Below are 14194 nucleotides of genomic sequence, written 5' to 3' on the forward strand. Positions count from 1 at the left end.
AAGAAAATAGTCTGTTGGGTGCTCTGATGACAGGAACCCTTAACCTGGAAAAACCCATCACCTTTGTTGACTCTGCTCTTAGGCTTAATGTAAAGCCTTGCGTCTTCATATCGGGACAGGATGTGCTCTACCAGGCTCCTTGGCCTGTTCTTTAGGAAGGGCGGCAATGTGCTGCTGTACATGCTGTACCTTGAAGAGTATCTGACGTTGAGATCGATGTACTCTAAAGAAAGTATCCGGATATATTAGTTATAATAATCGAGAGACGTGTAGCTGTTACATCCATATTCATATCCGGTGCATGCTACCAAGAATGCCTTGTTAATGGAGGCACCCATGTAGGGTGTTTTTCACTTCAACTACTAGACAAAAGGTGGTTGTGTTGGAAAACTCAATGATGTTCAATCTCCGTAGCATAGCCTTATGCCTTTACATGAACTTTCCATACTCTTATCCTCTAACACAATAATGTACATGTGTCTGCTGCTCTCTTAAAACAAGCATGGGGTTTTAGAATGTTTCACTCTTGCGTTCAGTGCGTTCCTGCCTATCATGGTGGTCCCCTACCCTGGCAGTACTCCCTGAGGTTTCTGTGCGGCTGTGTTTGTCTCGGTGATACTAATGTTCTCCGTAGAAGACAGGGAGGTGAGTGACAATGTAGTCAAGGTCAAAAATGTGGGTACAGTTGTCAACGACTAGATCAATCAACTCGTCGCTAAAACCAGTGCACGCCTCAGCATTTGTATACAGATGTGTTGTATTGGCTAGCAAGTAAACCCGATAATCCTGCAGATTTTCCCTGATGAGAATTCTGTCTTCTGGATCTACATTTCTGTATCTAGTAGGTAACTTTACAATATTAATGAAGGACTCAGATGGTGGGAATGGAGTTCACATGCTTCACTCGCACATGTACATGTCCAGTGACAGTGCAGCATTTGTGGCCAGGTTCCACACTGATTGGGCTGTCTTCAAACAGACCATATAAAGCCTTACGGAGGCAGTCACTTGGACTTGTCTTCAAAACCCTTAATAGCCTTATCAACATCGATTAGCTGTACCCCATGGTAGTCCAATACTGCATTGACAGATGACCTACCACGGCCAGCTCTACCAACTTGCTGGAGTATACCTTCTGCATCCTCTGGTGGGCCGTACATTATCACACACGATATATTTGGGAAGTTCAGTCCCATACTTAGAGAAGTAGTCGCAATCACAACTCTACAGTTGCCATCACCATTGAGTGAGGAAACAGCATACTGCTTGTATTTGGGCAGGGTGTTGGCCTGGTATATGCCAATGAAACAGTTTTTTTAAAATGAAAACAAAGAAGAGATCATCAGAACATCAGCAGTGACAGCTGACGTGGCGGCGACTTCATCGGTGACAGCTGACGTGGCGGTGACTGCAGCGATGACAGCTGACGTGGCGGCGACTTCAGCGATGACAGCTGACGTGGCGGCGACTGCAGCGACGACAGCTGACGTGGAGGCGACTTCATCGGTGACAGCTGACGTGGCGGCGACTGCAGCGATGACAGCTGACGTGGAGGCGACTTCATTGGTGACAGCTGATGTGACTAATGAACTCTGTCGTGTCGACATTTTCATGCTGGACAAGCTGGCTATGGGACCTGATGAAGTCTCCGAGCCACAGCATGAAGTTGTCATTTGGGATGTTTTGGTCAGACTCCCCAAACCCGCTGGCAATAAGACACTGCATGATGGCGTTCACATAGCACCGATTGTCTGCTGCAGGATTTATAAAACCCTAAGTGAAGATGTTACCATGGTGGAAAAGGGTTTAAACATATGCATAATTCAGCCATCAAGTATGTAGATATTGTATCTTTGAAATCCTGCTAGATGTATCACATCAATTTTAATGACGCTTGTTAATGGCTACATACTGCATGCACATTTTCATTTATGATATGAATATTAAGTAGTCCCAGAATTTCAAAGTTGTATCAGAATGGCATCAGATATTTCAGCCTATCAGTAGATACCTGCTAAGAACAGCAAGGAATCAATAGAACTACATATACCTTTGGTTGAAGGCAAGCCTTAACCGCTTGGACTTCACGAGCTCTGTTGCTTGAAGTTGGTGATTTCTGTGAAGTAAACCACAAAGAAGATAAAGAATTTTTCTCAAATTATGATTAAGGTCACTGCAATGTCTAGTAAATGCACCTTTTACTTGGCTTTTCCACTACTTACTGGTGTTGTAGATTTTTAGTATTGTAACACGGACTATCATGCAGCAGTGATAGCACCACGCTAACTGTTCAGCCTATGGGGTCGCGACCTTTTAGCCTAGTGGTTAGAGTGCGTGAGGTTATGATCCGGAGCTCGGGGGATCGAACCCCGGGGCCGGCAGTTTATGTTACTTTCCCTTTCGGTGTTTCAGTATGTAACTACTAATCACATTGAAAACAAATCGATTAAGAAACAAACCCGTTTTATCACAGGAGGAGTCTTCCCTGGGGGTTCCTCAACTGGTCCAAGTCTGGCGGTTTGCAAGCATGTTTCTACATTCAGGACAGTACTTGTGGTGCTTGTCATTTGTGGTGCCACACAGTGACACACCTTGCATATCACACGGCGTGTCTTCTAGGAAGTCTTACGTGATGAAGCTATTGTATATGTCTCACCTACCTTCATGCGTTCCGCATTTCCAGCAGCCTGCTGGGCAGCTCCAACGTCCTTCTTGAAGTTTATCACGGTTCACATAAAACTGCAACAAGACTGGCAATGAAAAAAGACATTGCCATGGCGACGAATGGTGTTGTGGAATATTTGTCAATACTGTAAATTGTTGTTTTTCCGTCTGGTTATGCAAAATAGTAGTTATGCAAAGTATTTGTAATTGATGGTGTATTTGCATAGCATATTCGGAGGTAATTGCTTTTGGTTTGGTAGCATTTATGAATGTGATGTATTGGTAAAATATTGTTCATGCCGTATTGGGGCCTTTTTGTAGATGGTATATTGAGGACGCCATGTATGTTTGTAAAGCAATAGTCATGTAGATATTGTCAAGTTATAGACTTTTATTAGGAATGATGGAATCATCTTGGTAAGAAGTGATCAATACCTGTTCCATTTCTGCACTGTTTATCTTAACCTCCTACATTATAAAGTACTTTAATTCATGGATGTCTTGTAATAACTATATAGAATGAAAATAGTTTGATATCTCTGTTGAAAATTACCAATGCTATACACATACATACTTAAATGCTTTTCATATAATGCTACAGGATTGCTACATGTCTTAACACTATTGAGGTGGGGAGAAAAAGTTATAGTGCATTTCTTCTACTTCCCTAAGTACACCATCTCGGTAGAAGTGATAAAGACCTCAGTTCCATTTTTGCACTGTTTATGTTTACCTCCTACATTATAAAGTTCTACAATTCCTGGAAGCCTTGTAATAACAATATAGAATGCATATAGTTCGATATCTGTGTTGAAAAATAGCAATGCTATACACATGCATACTTTATAGCTTTTCATATAATGCTAGAGGATTGCTTCATGTCTTTGAGTCTTACAAACAGAACCAGAAACCACTAACCAAATAATATCAGCAAAGTCTTCCGACTCGGTCTGGTATTCTACGCATACACTTGAACATGCAACTGTGTATATATTCAAATCTACATAACATAACATAATTCAAATCTACATAACATAACATAACATTAAAATCTATTATACGAACAAAGATAAATGGTGACATAATGCGGTCGAAAATCTAGCTGTTAGGATGGTAGGTGTGGTGTTTGTAGGGGGGTGGAGGTTGTTTGTTCAGGACTGCCTGCACTGCCATGTTGTCGGCCTCGGTGGTGGTGGTGATTGTAGCAGCAGTTGTGCGCTGTTTTGTTTTTTTTTTGTACTGGTGGGGTAGGAGGAAAGTACAAGGTTAGCATATTGTGCCTTTGTGGTGTTGTCTGGTAATCATGGTAGTGAAACAAATCAGAGGAGCGAGTAGAAACTATGATCCCAACCGAGATTCGAACTTACGCCGAAACCGGCAGCCCAGATTACGGGCACGCACGCCTTTAGCCGAGGTTAGACATTGCCGAACATGGCTCTCGAACGCCAGCCGATTCGGCGATAGTTCGGGAGCAGTTTGACCAGACTTTGGCAACGCGTTCGCATTTTCCGGCCGCATTGTCGGCATTTGCATGCTTGTATCCAATGGGCACGCCGCTCACGCCAGGCATGCGTTAACACGTGAGATTGCTTGCACTTTTCGTATTTTCTGCTAGGGGGCGCGCCGAACATGTCCCAACCATCTTCTAACCAATACACGTTACCCCCAACCAAGCCCCGAATGATTTCTAATCTACTCCCAACCCTCCCGACTTGTAGCCGAATCTCTTTTGATTATTTCCCGACCGGTTTGTAACCCACTGCCTAATTGAAATGGACATTTTCAGCGACTTTCAAAAGAGGGGTCTTTGTCATTTTTAAGCCGAACACCAGCCGACCCAGTTTATGAATCATTCCCGAATCACTCAAACTGGCATGGTCGGGGTGAGTCGGGAGGCCCTGTTCGGCTATGTGCAACCTGGGCTTTAATGTCTATTGTATTGAAGGTATGTAGTTGAGTTACCTTTGGAAGTTGGCGATTGCAGTGAAAACATTTCGCTCTGCCTGGTTGGTCTGCCCTGTGTGGGATGAAATACGGCTTTAGTTCATGGAAAATGGAATTGTTTCAAATGTCAATATTGCCATTCAAGATGGTATACATGTATTTTTGTTATGAAGTATTACGTTGTGCATTTTATGTATCTGTCATTAGGTGGGTGGGCGTTGTACTGTCGTTTGTGGTGGTGCTATATATATATTGTAGGAAAAGGAAAAGGAACTGATGATGATGATATATATATTGTAATCACGTTCCCTGTAGAGTTGTAACAGTGTGTATAGGTAGCAAAATGTATGAATGTTTTGTAGGACACATGGAATCGAGTGTTGGTACATTTAAGGTTGTAAATATTTGTTCTTACCTGTGTATGTGTTGTCGGGAGGCGGTGTGTCGGGTTTCACGATGTTGTTGCCGTTTGTGTGATCGTGACTGGTGTCCCTGGTGGTGTTGGTGGTGTTTTCCGAAGTTGGTGCCGGTGTAGAGACGGTGAACGATGGTTGGAGAAGAGACGTGTTGTAGGCAGTGGGGAGGCTGGGCGGTGTTATTGTGTAGATGTTCTTCTGCTCCATCATGTGTAGGGCTTGGAAGGTCTGTGTCCTGGACAGCCCGGTCCCCTCGAGCAGCTGGACGTTGGTGCGCACCTGCAGCAGCAGGTCCAGCTGCTCGAGCGTGAACCGTGGCTCTTGTCCCAGAGTAGAGTTCATACCTGTATAGGGGATATGTAAGACATTGATTATGATAACAATGGATATTTGTTAGTTATGTGGATATCAATCCTGTTATAGTACAGTGTTGTCTTCATGCTCGAATGAATCAGGTATATATGAACCATTAAGGGGGGAATGGTTATGTTTTAATGAATGTATGTTGAACACAGGTTGTCAAGAGAATGTGTATCTTTAAAAAAAAATTATCATAGACATGCATGGTATAGTACAAGTGTTCATGTTTGAAATAGCAGGGTATTGCTGACCCGGGCTATGTAATCTGCCACTGATGCAAATTTTTAGGGTATTGTAATGATGTTCATGAAATGGATGCCTTTTTCAGTGGAACGTAGTCACTACAGCGAATATATAGCATCCCTACAAGGAAGCAAGGGATCAGTGAAGTCTAGCAGCAGTACCTTCCAGCTGAACCCTAAGTTAGATGAATAGGGCATCCTCAGGGTAGGAGGAAGACTGAGTCAAACAACCCTCTAGGAAGAGATGAAACATCCAATGATGCTCCCGACGAGGTCCCGAGTGTCAGAGCTAGTGGTTCGAGAAATCCACGAGGACAACGGACACCTGGGGAGAAACTATGTGACATCCAAAGTGCGAGAACGCTATTGGATTCCACAAGTTAACTCGCTAATCAGACAAGTAATTGGCAAGTGTGTTACTTGTCACCGTCATCACGGCAGGACAGGGGAACAGAAGATGGCGGATCTACCGTCCTTCAGAGTAACACCAGAGGACCCACCGTTCACCAACGTGGGCGTCGACTACTTCGGCCCTTTCGAAGTCAAACGAGGCCGCAGTATTGTAAAACGATATGGAGTCATCTTCACCTGCACTACGACGCGAGCGGTGCACTTGGAGAAAGCAGAATCCCTTGACACGGATAGTTGCATCAATACCTTGCGGAGATTCATCGCAAGAAGAGGACAAGTGAGAATGATTATATCCGACAATGGCACGAATCTTGTTGGAGCAAAGGCAGAACTCAAGAGGGAAGTCAAAAAATGGAACACCAGCAAGATGCATGACAGTATGTTAAAGAAGGGGATAGAATGGAAATTCAACCCACCTTCAGGTTCCCATTTCGGAGGAGTTTGGGAGAGGCAGATCAGAACCGTACGCCAAGTGCTGTATGCTGTCAGCAAAGGTCATCAACTTGACGACGAAGGCTTGGGTACGTTATTCTGCGAGGTCGAATATATGATAAACAGCAGGCCAATAACAACGGCAAATATGGAAGCTAACGACATAGAGCCCCTGACACCAAACCATCTACTGACGCTTAAGTCAAAGACGGACCTTCCACCCAACTTAACAAAGAAGGGAGACCAGTACGCAAGACGCCGATGGAAGCAGATCCAGTACATTGCAGACCTGTACTGGAAGAGATGGGTCAAGGAGTATCTACCTACTCTACAAGGACGCCAAAAATGGGGCAAACAGAAGAAACTTCACAGTGGGAGATCTAGTGCTCCTGAAGGATGAGAACAACCCACGAGGCCAGTGGCCGTTGGGTAGAGTGGTAGAAGTAGTGTCTGGCAGCGAAGGATTAGTCCGACATGTCAGAGTCAAAACACAGCACAACATCCTAGAACGTCCGATAGACAAGCTGTGCCCAATACTGGAAGAAGACCAGGGAGAAGACTAGAAACCTGAAATTCCAGGAGGATTACGTTCGGACTCTAGTATTATAAGAGTTTATAATGCATGAAACTGCAACGTAGTGAACTAGAATACCCTATTTGGACTTTAAGGAATTTTATTCTGCATGTTTCTACTACTAACCAATGTAGACTATATTATTGTATAATGTATAGCATTGGCATCAGGAAACTAAAGTCTAGAAATTGCCTTTAAGTCGGCAATTGGGGGCCAGTGTAAATGCCAATGTTTCTTATATTTGCCGCCTTTAGAAATGTTAATAAGACTCTAGGGACCTCAGCACATGGAAAGAAAATTGGCTCACTCAGAAGAGAGGGACAGGCTTCTCAACACAGGAGAGCTCAGGGCTTTCTCACAGGGAGAAAGAAGGATTTAGGATCATTTAGGCTTCCCACAGGGGGAAGAAATCAGGGCTTTCTCACAGGGAGAAAGAAGGATTTATGCTTCCCACAGGGGGAAGAAATCAAGACTTCCTTGCCGGACAAGCAGGAAGAAATCAGGCTCTTCACTGGGAGGAGAAAACAAGTCAAGAAAGGACAGAGGACTGGGTCAGAAAGGTTGGGAGAATTGACCAGTTTTTACGGTACTTATCTGGACTTTGGAGGCACTTACCAGGATACATGAACAATTGTTAGATCGCTATTCAACTTGGATTACTGCGACATCCACTCGAAACTTTGAACTAATCGTACAACTCGGACTAACTTCAAGATTCCACACGAGGAGGCTTTTCATCACAATCAAGAACTGTACCGGGACTTGCATAGTCAGTAGACTCAGGCGGCATATATGTATTCACGGTGAACTACTAACTCTTCTTAATTAAACCATCAAAACGCAACCTTCCGACTCCGTTCATGTTGCCATCAAACCAGGTGAGACCAGTTAAATTCCCTCTCCTAACTTGCTGGCTGGCGGTGTCAAGCACAGGGCAAGTCACCGCGCTAACACTCTACAACTGCTTAATTTCATGATAAGGTCTCATTCCTGTATTACTCCGAGTGGGTACCCTAAAAGAATCCGTGCCCCAAAAATGAACGGCTGCATGAACGTGTGTCTTCATCGGTGGGAAAATCCCTTTTAGCTAGCCCAGCTGATCTCAAGCATCAAACTGATGAAAGCTTGTTTGTAACTGAAGAAATTGGCAGGTAAAGTTCGGCAGCCGCGTGCGAGGTTGGACATACACAGCCCGGACATTGTGTGTGATGCGGTCATGCGCTTACAGCTGGAAAGTGCCTTTTTTTGAATGTAGCTAAGTGCAGTTTGTAATTACTATAAAAAGAGATTGTATGTAGTGAAAATGTTGTCAATTTTTTTACATAATGTAGGGTAAATGTTCTCAACATGGAATGAAAAACATTGGCACATTTTTTATATCTTCATTACGAACGCGCCAATGTAAAACACGTATGTAATCCTATGGGGCAACAAAACTCACGAATGAGACAATAAGGCAAACACAAAGTTTGTAATGCTCCTCATACAGATTTAATCCTGCTGTGTGTATGCATGATTGCATAATAGTCATGACTCTTATCCAAAGGGTAATGATTTTTTTTTTCAGTCAAAGTGCAACCTCAAGCCAATGAAGTTCCACCTCACTGGCGTCCTGGCCCATGGCCAAAACAGGGCATTTATCTATGCATGGACGCCCAAGTTCCACATGGACACAAACATAACAGTCAATGTACTCATCAGTGTCCTTAATGAGCTATCAAAGGTTAGTATCAAGCCATGATTTGGGCGGCATTTAAGAATTGTTTCTAACCAAGTTGACACATTGATATCTAACTAAATCTAAGCCTAGATACATGTGTGTGTTTATGCAAGGAGGTTTTATCCTTGGAATATGTTACATGACCTTCTTGCTATATTAGTCAATATACAAAATGGATGGGTCATTTAACACTCTGCACCCCTTTAGCACACCTTAGTCAAGATAGAGTACGAAATGGTCAAATTGATTGCTGTAGCATGTTGACATTTATGCAATATTCATAGTTCATTTGCCATATACAAAGGCAGACAGTTAGATAATAGACATATTAACTACTGTTCAGCAAATACACGTACCATACATTGGTACCAGACGTGTACAGTCTGGACTGCCTAATAAAAGGTTTGTCCATTCATATATTATCAAATCAAAACCGGTACTTTTTTTAAGTAAGTACTCTGAGTTACAACAACTCTTACTTTTTCAACAGGACTATGGTGGACACTTGCCAAGCACATTGTATCTAGAGATGGACAATTCGGCTAAGGAATGTAAGAATAAGTACATCATTGCGTTCTGCACTTGGCTGGTGAAGCTCGGAATTTTCAGAAAGGTGCACACTCAGTCATTGGCAGCCAAGGAAACTTATAGGGGAGTCTACATTTTCCTCCAAACTGTAACTGATCAGAGGCAGATTTTGATTTACAATAAATGACACATTTTCAGTGTTTTATGAAGTGATATTTCTTATGTGTATGATAGTTGTGTATCTGCTTGGCACAGGTCGTATATTTAGGCCCCAGCCTGTTTAGCTACGCAGTGACCCTCTACTCAGCGCTACCATCATTATTGTCAAAATACCATTTTTCGACAAAACAAGAAATGAATACGTACACATGTTTTAAATGAAAATGTGCATGAACTTGATTTATTAACCTTCCTTATCAGCGTAGTCAGTGGTCACAGACACGGTGTGCTTATGCAAAATAAGATCAGTAAAAAATCTGCGCCATGTTAGGGAGCGTGACATCTTAGGGCACTCCCCGTTATATTTAGCTGTAGTGGAAAATACAGCTAGAGCTACCAAACTAACCAGAGGCTGTTACGAAGGGTTAGACTTTAGTTGAATAATGTATTACACATATCTGAGGAGGATCCATTACTCTAGCATGTTTTTATCACAGACTTGTGTCAAAGCCCTCCTCCATGGAAAATTTTGATGGAAGTCTATATTTTGGTGTTTTCTTATAAAGACTCCCTCTGTGAGGTTGACATATTTTTAGTTATGTAAAACCAAATAACAGAAAGTTAAACATCCACCAGGTTGGTGAAATTTTGTGAAATAAGTCTTGGTGGACTTGATTTAATGATCCACTTTAATTTGTTTCTCAATTCAAGGTGAAGCTTGGTTATTTGATGCCTGGTCATACCCATGAAGATGTAGATCAAATGTTTAGCAGACTATCAACCCACCTGAGAAGAAATGGTGCCACCACACTGCCAGACCTCTTTCAAGAGATCAAGGCAAGCTACAAGCCAGCACCTGAGTGCAGGTATGACAGAACATTACTAGTACAATCAGGAGAATGCTGGGTCAAAAACATTATTTTTCCCCTACCCAACTTTCAATGCATCTAAAAGTACAACATACAAAAGTTGGAGATGTCATTTTGTACCAATTATTTATTATAAGTACATGCTTAGCACCATGTGCACTTTCAGTAAAAGAAAACACCCTTGGCACCCAACTTCTGGGCAGGTTTTATACATGAAAATACCCTGGGTGTTACAACAAGCACTGTAGAACAACATCAACTTACCACAATAACCACTTTTTCAGAATGGACTGTAGTAGGACAGAAATTTTTTTATTGTAAGATGATTAGACCCAATTGCTCTGTTAACTGTATGTAACATGTACATTGTACTTGTGTTGTTGTTTGTGTACTAAAAAATTTGAAAAACAGGCCGTAGACCTGAGTGTGATATTCAAACTTTGTCTTTGGCAGATTCATGTATTCCATTTGGGACTACAAAACGCCAATAGATCGGGAGATATCAACCATAACAGACCACACACCTTCACGGCAAAGATGGTCGGCAATGTAGTGAAGCTCTCCGCCAAACTGTGGCCAGCACAAGGACATGAGGATAAAGTGGGAATTCCCACTGATATCCTCATTCCAAATTTCCCCAAGCAGTGGGAATTCGATTCAGATGATTCCGCTGTAAAAGAACATGACAAGATGGCGGAGGTACTAACGAAAGACCTGGGGAAGTGGAGCGAGACGGTGAAAGTTGATGACGGGTTCATCCCATGGTGGGAAAACTTTTTGATTGATGAAAAAAAGGACCCAGGGAAACCTGCTTGGAAACTAAGTAGTCTTAAGAAATATAGGTCTCCTGAATATGAAGAGTCTGTCCTCACCGATGAAGCAAAAGAGCTTCTGGACAAGTACAGCAGGAAGAACAATGCCCCACTGAATATTGTTTTGAAGGGTAAGAGAAAGTTAGATCAAGCAAACTCTCAGCAGTCTAATAAAAAGAGAAGGAATTAAGTGTTATATTAGTTTGTTCGTACTTGTTCATAAGGTTGTTATTGTACTTAAGATACTCTGTACATTTGTTTTTTTATTCTATTATACATGTACTATCATGTTCTTTTTATGTGTGCCTGCAGGGCACATTGAAAAATGCCTCAGTGGTGATATGCGGTTGCCAAGTTAATGAAATGAAATGTTACTTCAGATGTCAGTTAACTTTATGTCTATTCTCATATATGAAGTATGCAGCACGTTGTTTCTCTGTTAGCCCGGATGCATTGTTAAAGGAAACTGTTCATGTAACTTAACCTTAAATGCAACTTTTGTAAAGCAGAAAGTAGTTTCTAAGCAAACTTTATTGCATTGTGTATTAGGGGGGAGTACTGTTGTTTTGCAACTTTTGTTGGGTTAGGTACTTTCTTTGTTAACTTAGTTGCATTGAAGGAAACTGTTCTTGTAACGTAACTTTTTTTTAAACTTTCATGCAAGTCCATTTTCTATAAACGTTGTTGAGTTGTTAAAGGAAACTGTTCATGTAACTCAAAGTGTGGAGAAAGTCTTTCTTAGAATAAAATGCTTAGCTGGGTGATAGATAGGATTTGTTCGTTCAAGAATACACATCTTGGTGAAAGGAATGCATTCTTAGCCTACGACTACTCACATTGGAGACAGACAATATTTGTTATTTCAAGAATCCACATCTTACTTGAAAACATTTCTAAGGTCAAGATGCCGAATATCAAAGTAAGGAACGCGTTCTTAATGTAAAGGATAACTCAGCTTGGAGACAGAAAGGATTTCTTAAGTCACAAACCCAAATCTTAAAGTAAGGAACAAGTTCTTAATGTTTAAGATTACTCAGCTTGGAGACAGAAAGGACTTCTTAAGTCAAGAACCCAATCTTAAAGTAAAGGAACAAGTTCTCAATGTTTAAGAATACTGAGCTTGTAGACATGAAGGATCTGTTAGGTCAAGAACCCAAATCTTAAAGTAAGGAACAACTTCCTAATGTATAAGATTACTCAGCTTGGAGACAGAAAGGATTTCTTGAGTCAATAACATGAATTTTAAAGTAAGGAATGCTCTATTAGGATTTAAAAAAATAGCGTGAGGAAAGAAGGGATTTTTTAGTTCAAGAACACAAATCTTAGTGTAAGGAACCCTTTCTGGGTTTAAGAAAATTAAGCGTGGACTTCTTGGTACTTGGTAGTGTAAGAAACACTTCTTGGCTTAAATCTTCAAGCCAGAAACAATATCTGGAATTAAGAACCCTTAGGCTGGAGATAGTTTTTCATTTTAGCTATAAGAGATGTAACGTTGATGCAAGTAACATATTCTTGTTCTGATAACTGCAAACTTGAAATAATTTTTCTCGGTGAAAGAAACCAAAGCACCCAGAAAGAAAAAAAATCTTGGAATAAGCATTTCTGATCCAATGTAAAGAATCAAGAAACATTTTCTTAAAGGCAAGAGAGAAAACAAACAAAAAATGACTACAAGAATATTTTTCTCGTGTTAGTAACACTTATAGGTTTGAAATTGTTCTTAGGTATAAATTCTGTTTCACAGAAGAATTAAAAGAACAAGAAAATGTATCTAGAAGTTTCTAGTCACGTTAGTGTGAGAAAAAAAACTTGGTCAGAGAAAAATATTCTAAGAAAAAGTTTACGTCCTCACTAACATTTCCTTTAGTCTCCAACCAGACCCAATAGATTGCAAAGACCGTATCCAACTGGAAGAAGGAGCTTATAGTGCAATCTATGGGTTGGCTATGAAAGCTCCTTCTGCCTGTTGGATACGGTCTTTGCCAACCCGTAGGTCTGCTTGGAGACTACATTTCCTTATCCTTTCGTATTCTTGCACACAGAATAATTTACTTTCTGGAAGATATTTTTCTACAACAAAGAAAAAACAATATTGTCGTTTTTTTGTAGTGTATAACGGACAGAACTGTTCCAAACATTAACCTGTCAGAGTCATATCATTCCCGGTATACCAAGTCCGACTCCTGCAATCTATCTTTAATGGATGCAGCATAAGACGAGGTTGCCGACATGATAACTGCGAGGAGGCTAAAGCAGTTAAAAGGTGGAACATACAGTGGGAGTACTGACCAGGCCAGCATAACTCGCCAGGACAGGGAACATGCCGACCAGCAAAATAGAGCCAACGCCTATGAAGACATATTGGTCAATATGTATGATTTTACTATCCTCCAAGCAGAGGTTTTGGTCGGGGGGTAGTAGTGGCCGTTTTTTTAAAACGTTTTTTCTACTACCCCCTGAACAAAACCTCTCTTGGAGAATATGATTTTACTATATCTTTAACCCCCGTCAGAAGGCCTTGCAGATAGAGGCTTCATCCAGGATGCAAAAGTTAGTGACAGCATGGGGGGAAGTTACATATGATAACAAACTAGGAGATGTGTGCATTTTCTTGAATGTGTCCATGTTGCATTGTTCTTATAATTATACACATTGTATTATAATGGGGCCTGAGGGAGTGGGGAAAATTAAGCAAGTGAATATTGTACTGTCAGTCTTTTTGTTCGTCTCTTTTCGCTTTTGCTGCAAATGCCTATTATATTAACCATGATGTAAATGCTATCATTTCCTCCGAATTCTCAAAATTAACCTTCGTCTCAAAACCTTTAGGTTTTTTACCCAAAGATGAAGGCAGTGCTTCTGCTGAATTCCCTATCTTCAAGTCGGGTGATCAACAAGAAAATAGCTCTAGAAAAAAAGTATTTTCCTGACTAGGAGACCGATACAAGTAAAAGAGCTATTCCAGCCGATTGTAGGAAACAGGTTTCTGGTCTTTTTCCAGAATTTAGTTCCATGTTTCGTTGGTAAACAATTAATACAACTATAAATAATGGACAAAAAATT

The 14194-nt window shown here is 41.3% G+C and overlaps 1 protein-coding gene and 1 long non-coding RNA gene across 2 annotated transcripts; both read left to right on the plus strand.

Annotated features, from left to right (window-relative positions):
* The first annotated feature begins 6083 nt into the window (after positions 1 to 6083).
* On the plus strand, positions 6084 to 6869 carry LOC136445664 (uncharacterized). The gene has a single exon (XM_066443797.1). It carries the CDS (start codon positions 6084 to 6086, stop codon positions 6867 to 6869), a length of 786 nt encoding a protein of 261 aa, XP_066299894.1.
* Positions 6870 to 8513: 1644 nt separating this feature from the next.
* Positions 8514 to 10310, plus strand: LOC136446325 (uncharacterized). Its single transcript, XR_010757556.1, has 3 exons — positions 8514 to 8766; positions 9254 to 9376; positions 10162 to 10310. It is a non-coding gene; the product is annotated as an uncharacterized lncRNA (long non-coding RNA).
* The last annotated feature ends 3884 nt before the right edge of the window (positions 10311 to 14194 follow it).

The sequence above is a fragment of the Branchiostoma lanceolatum genome, chromosome 12 (assembly GCF_035083965.1).
Source record: "Branchiostoma lanceolatum isolate klBraLanc5 chromosome 12, klBraLanc5.hap2, whole genome shotgun sequence".
Classification (NCBI taxonomy): Eukaryota; Metazoa; Chordata; class Leptocardii; order Amphioxiformes; family Branchiostomatidae; genus Branchiostoma; species Branchiostoma lanceolatum.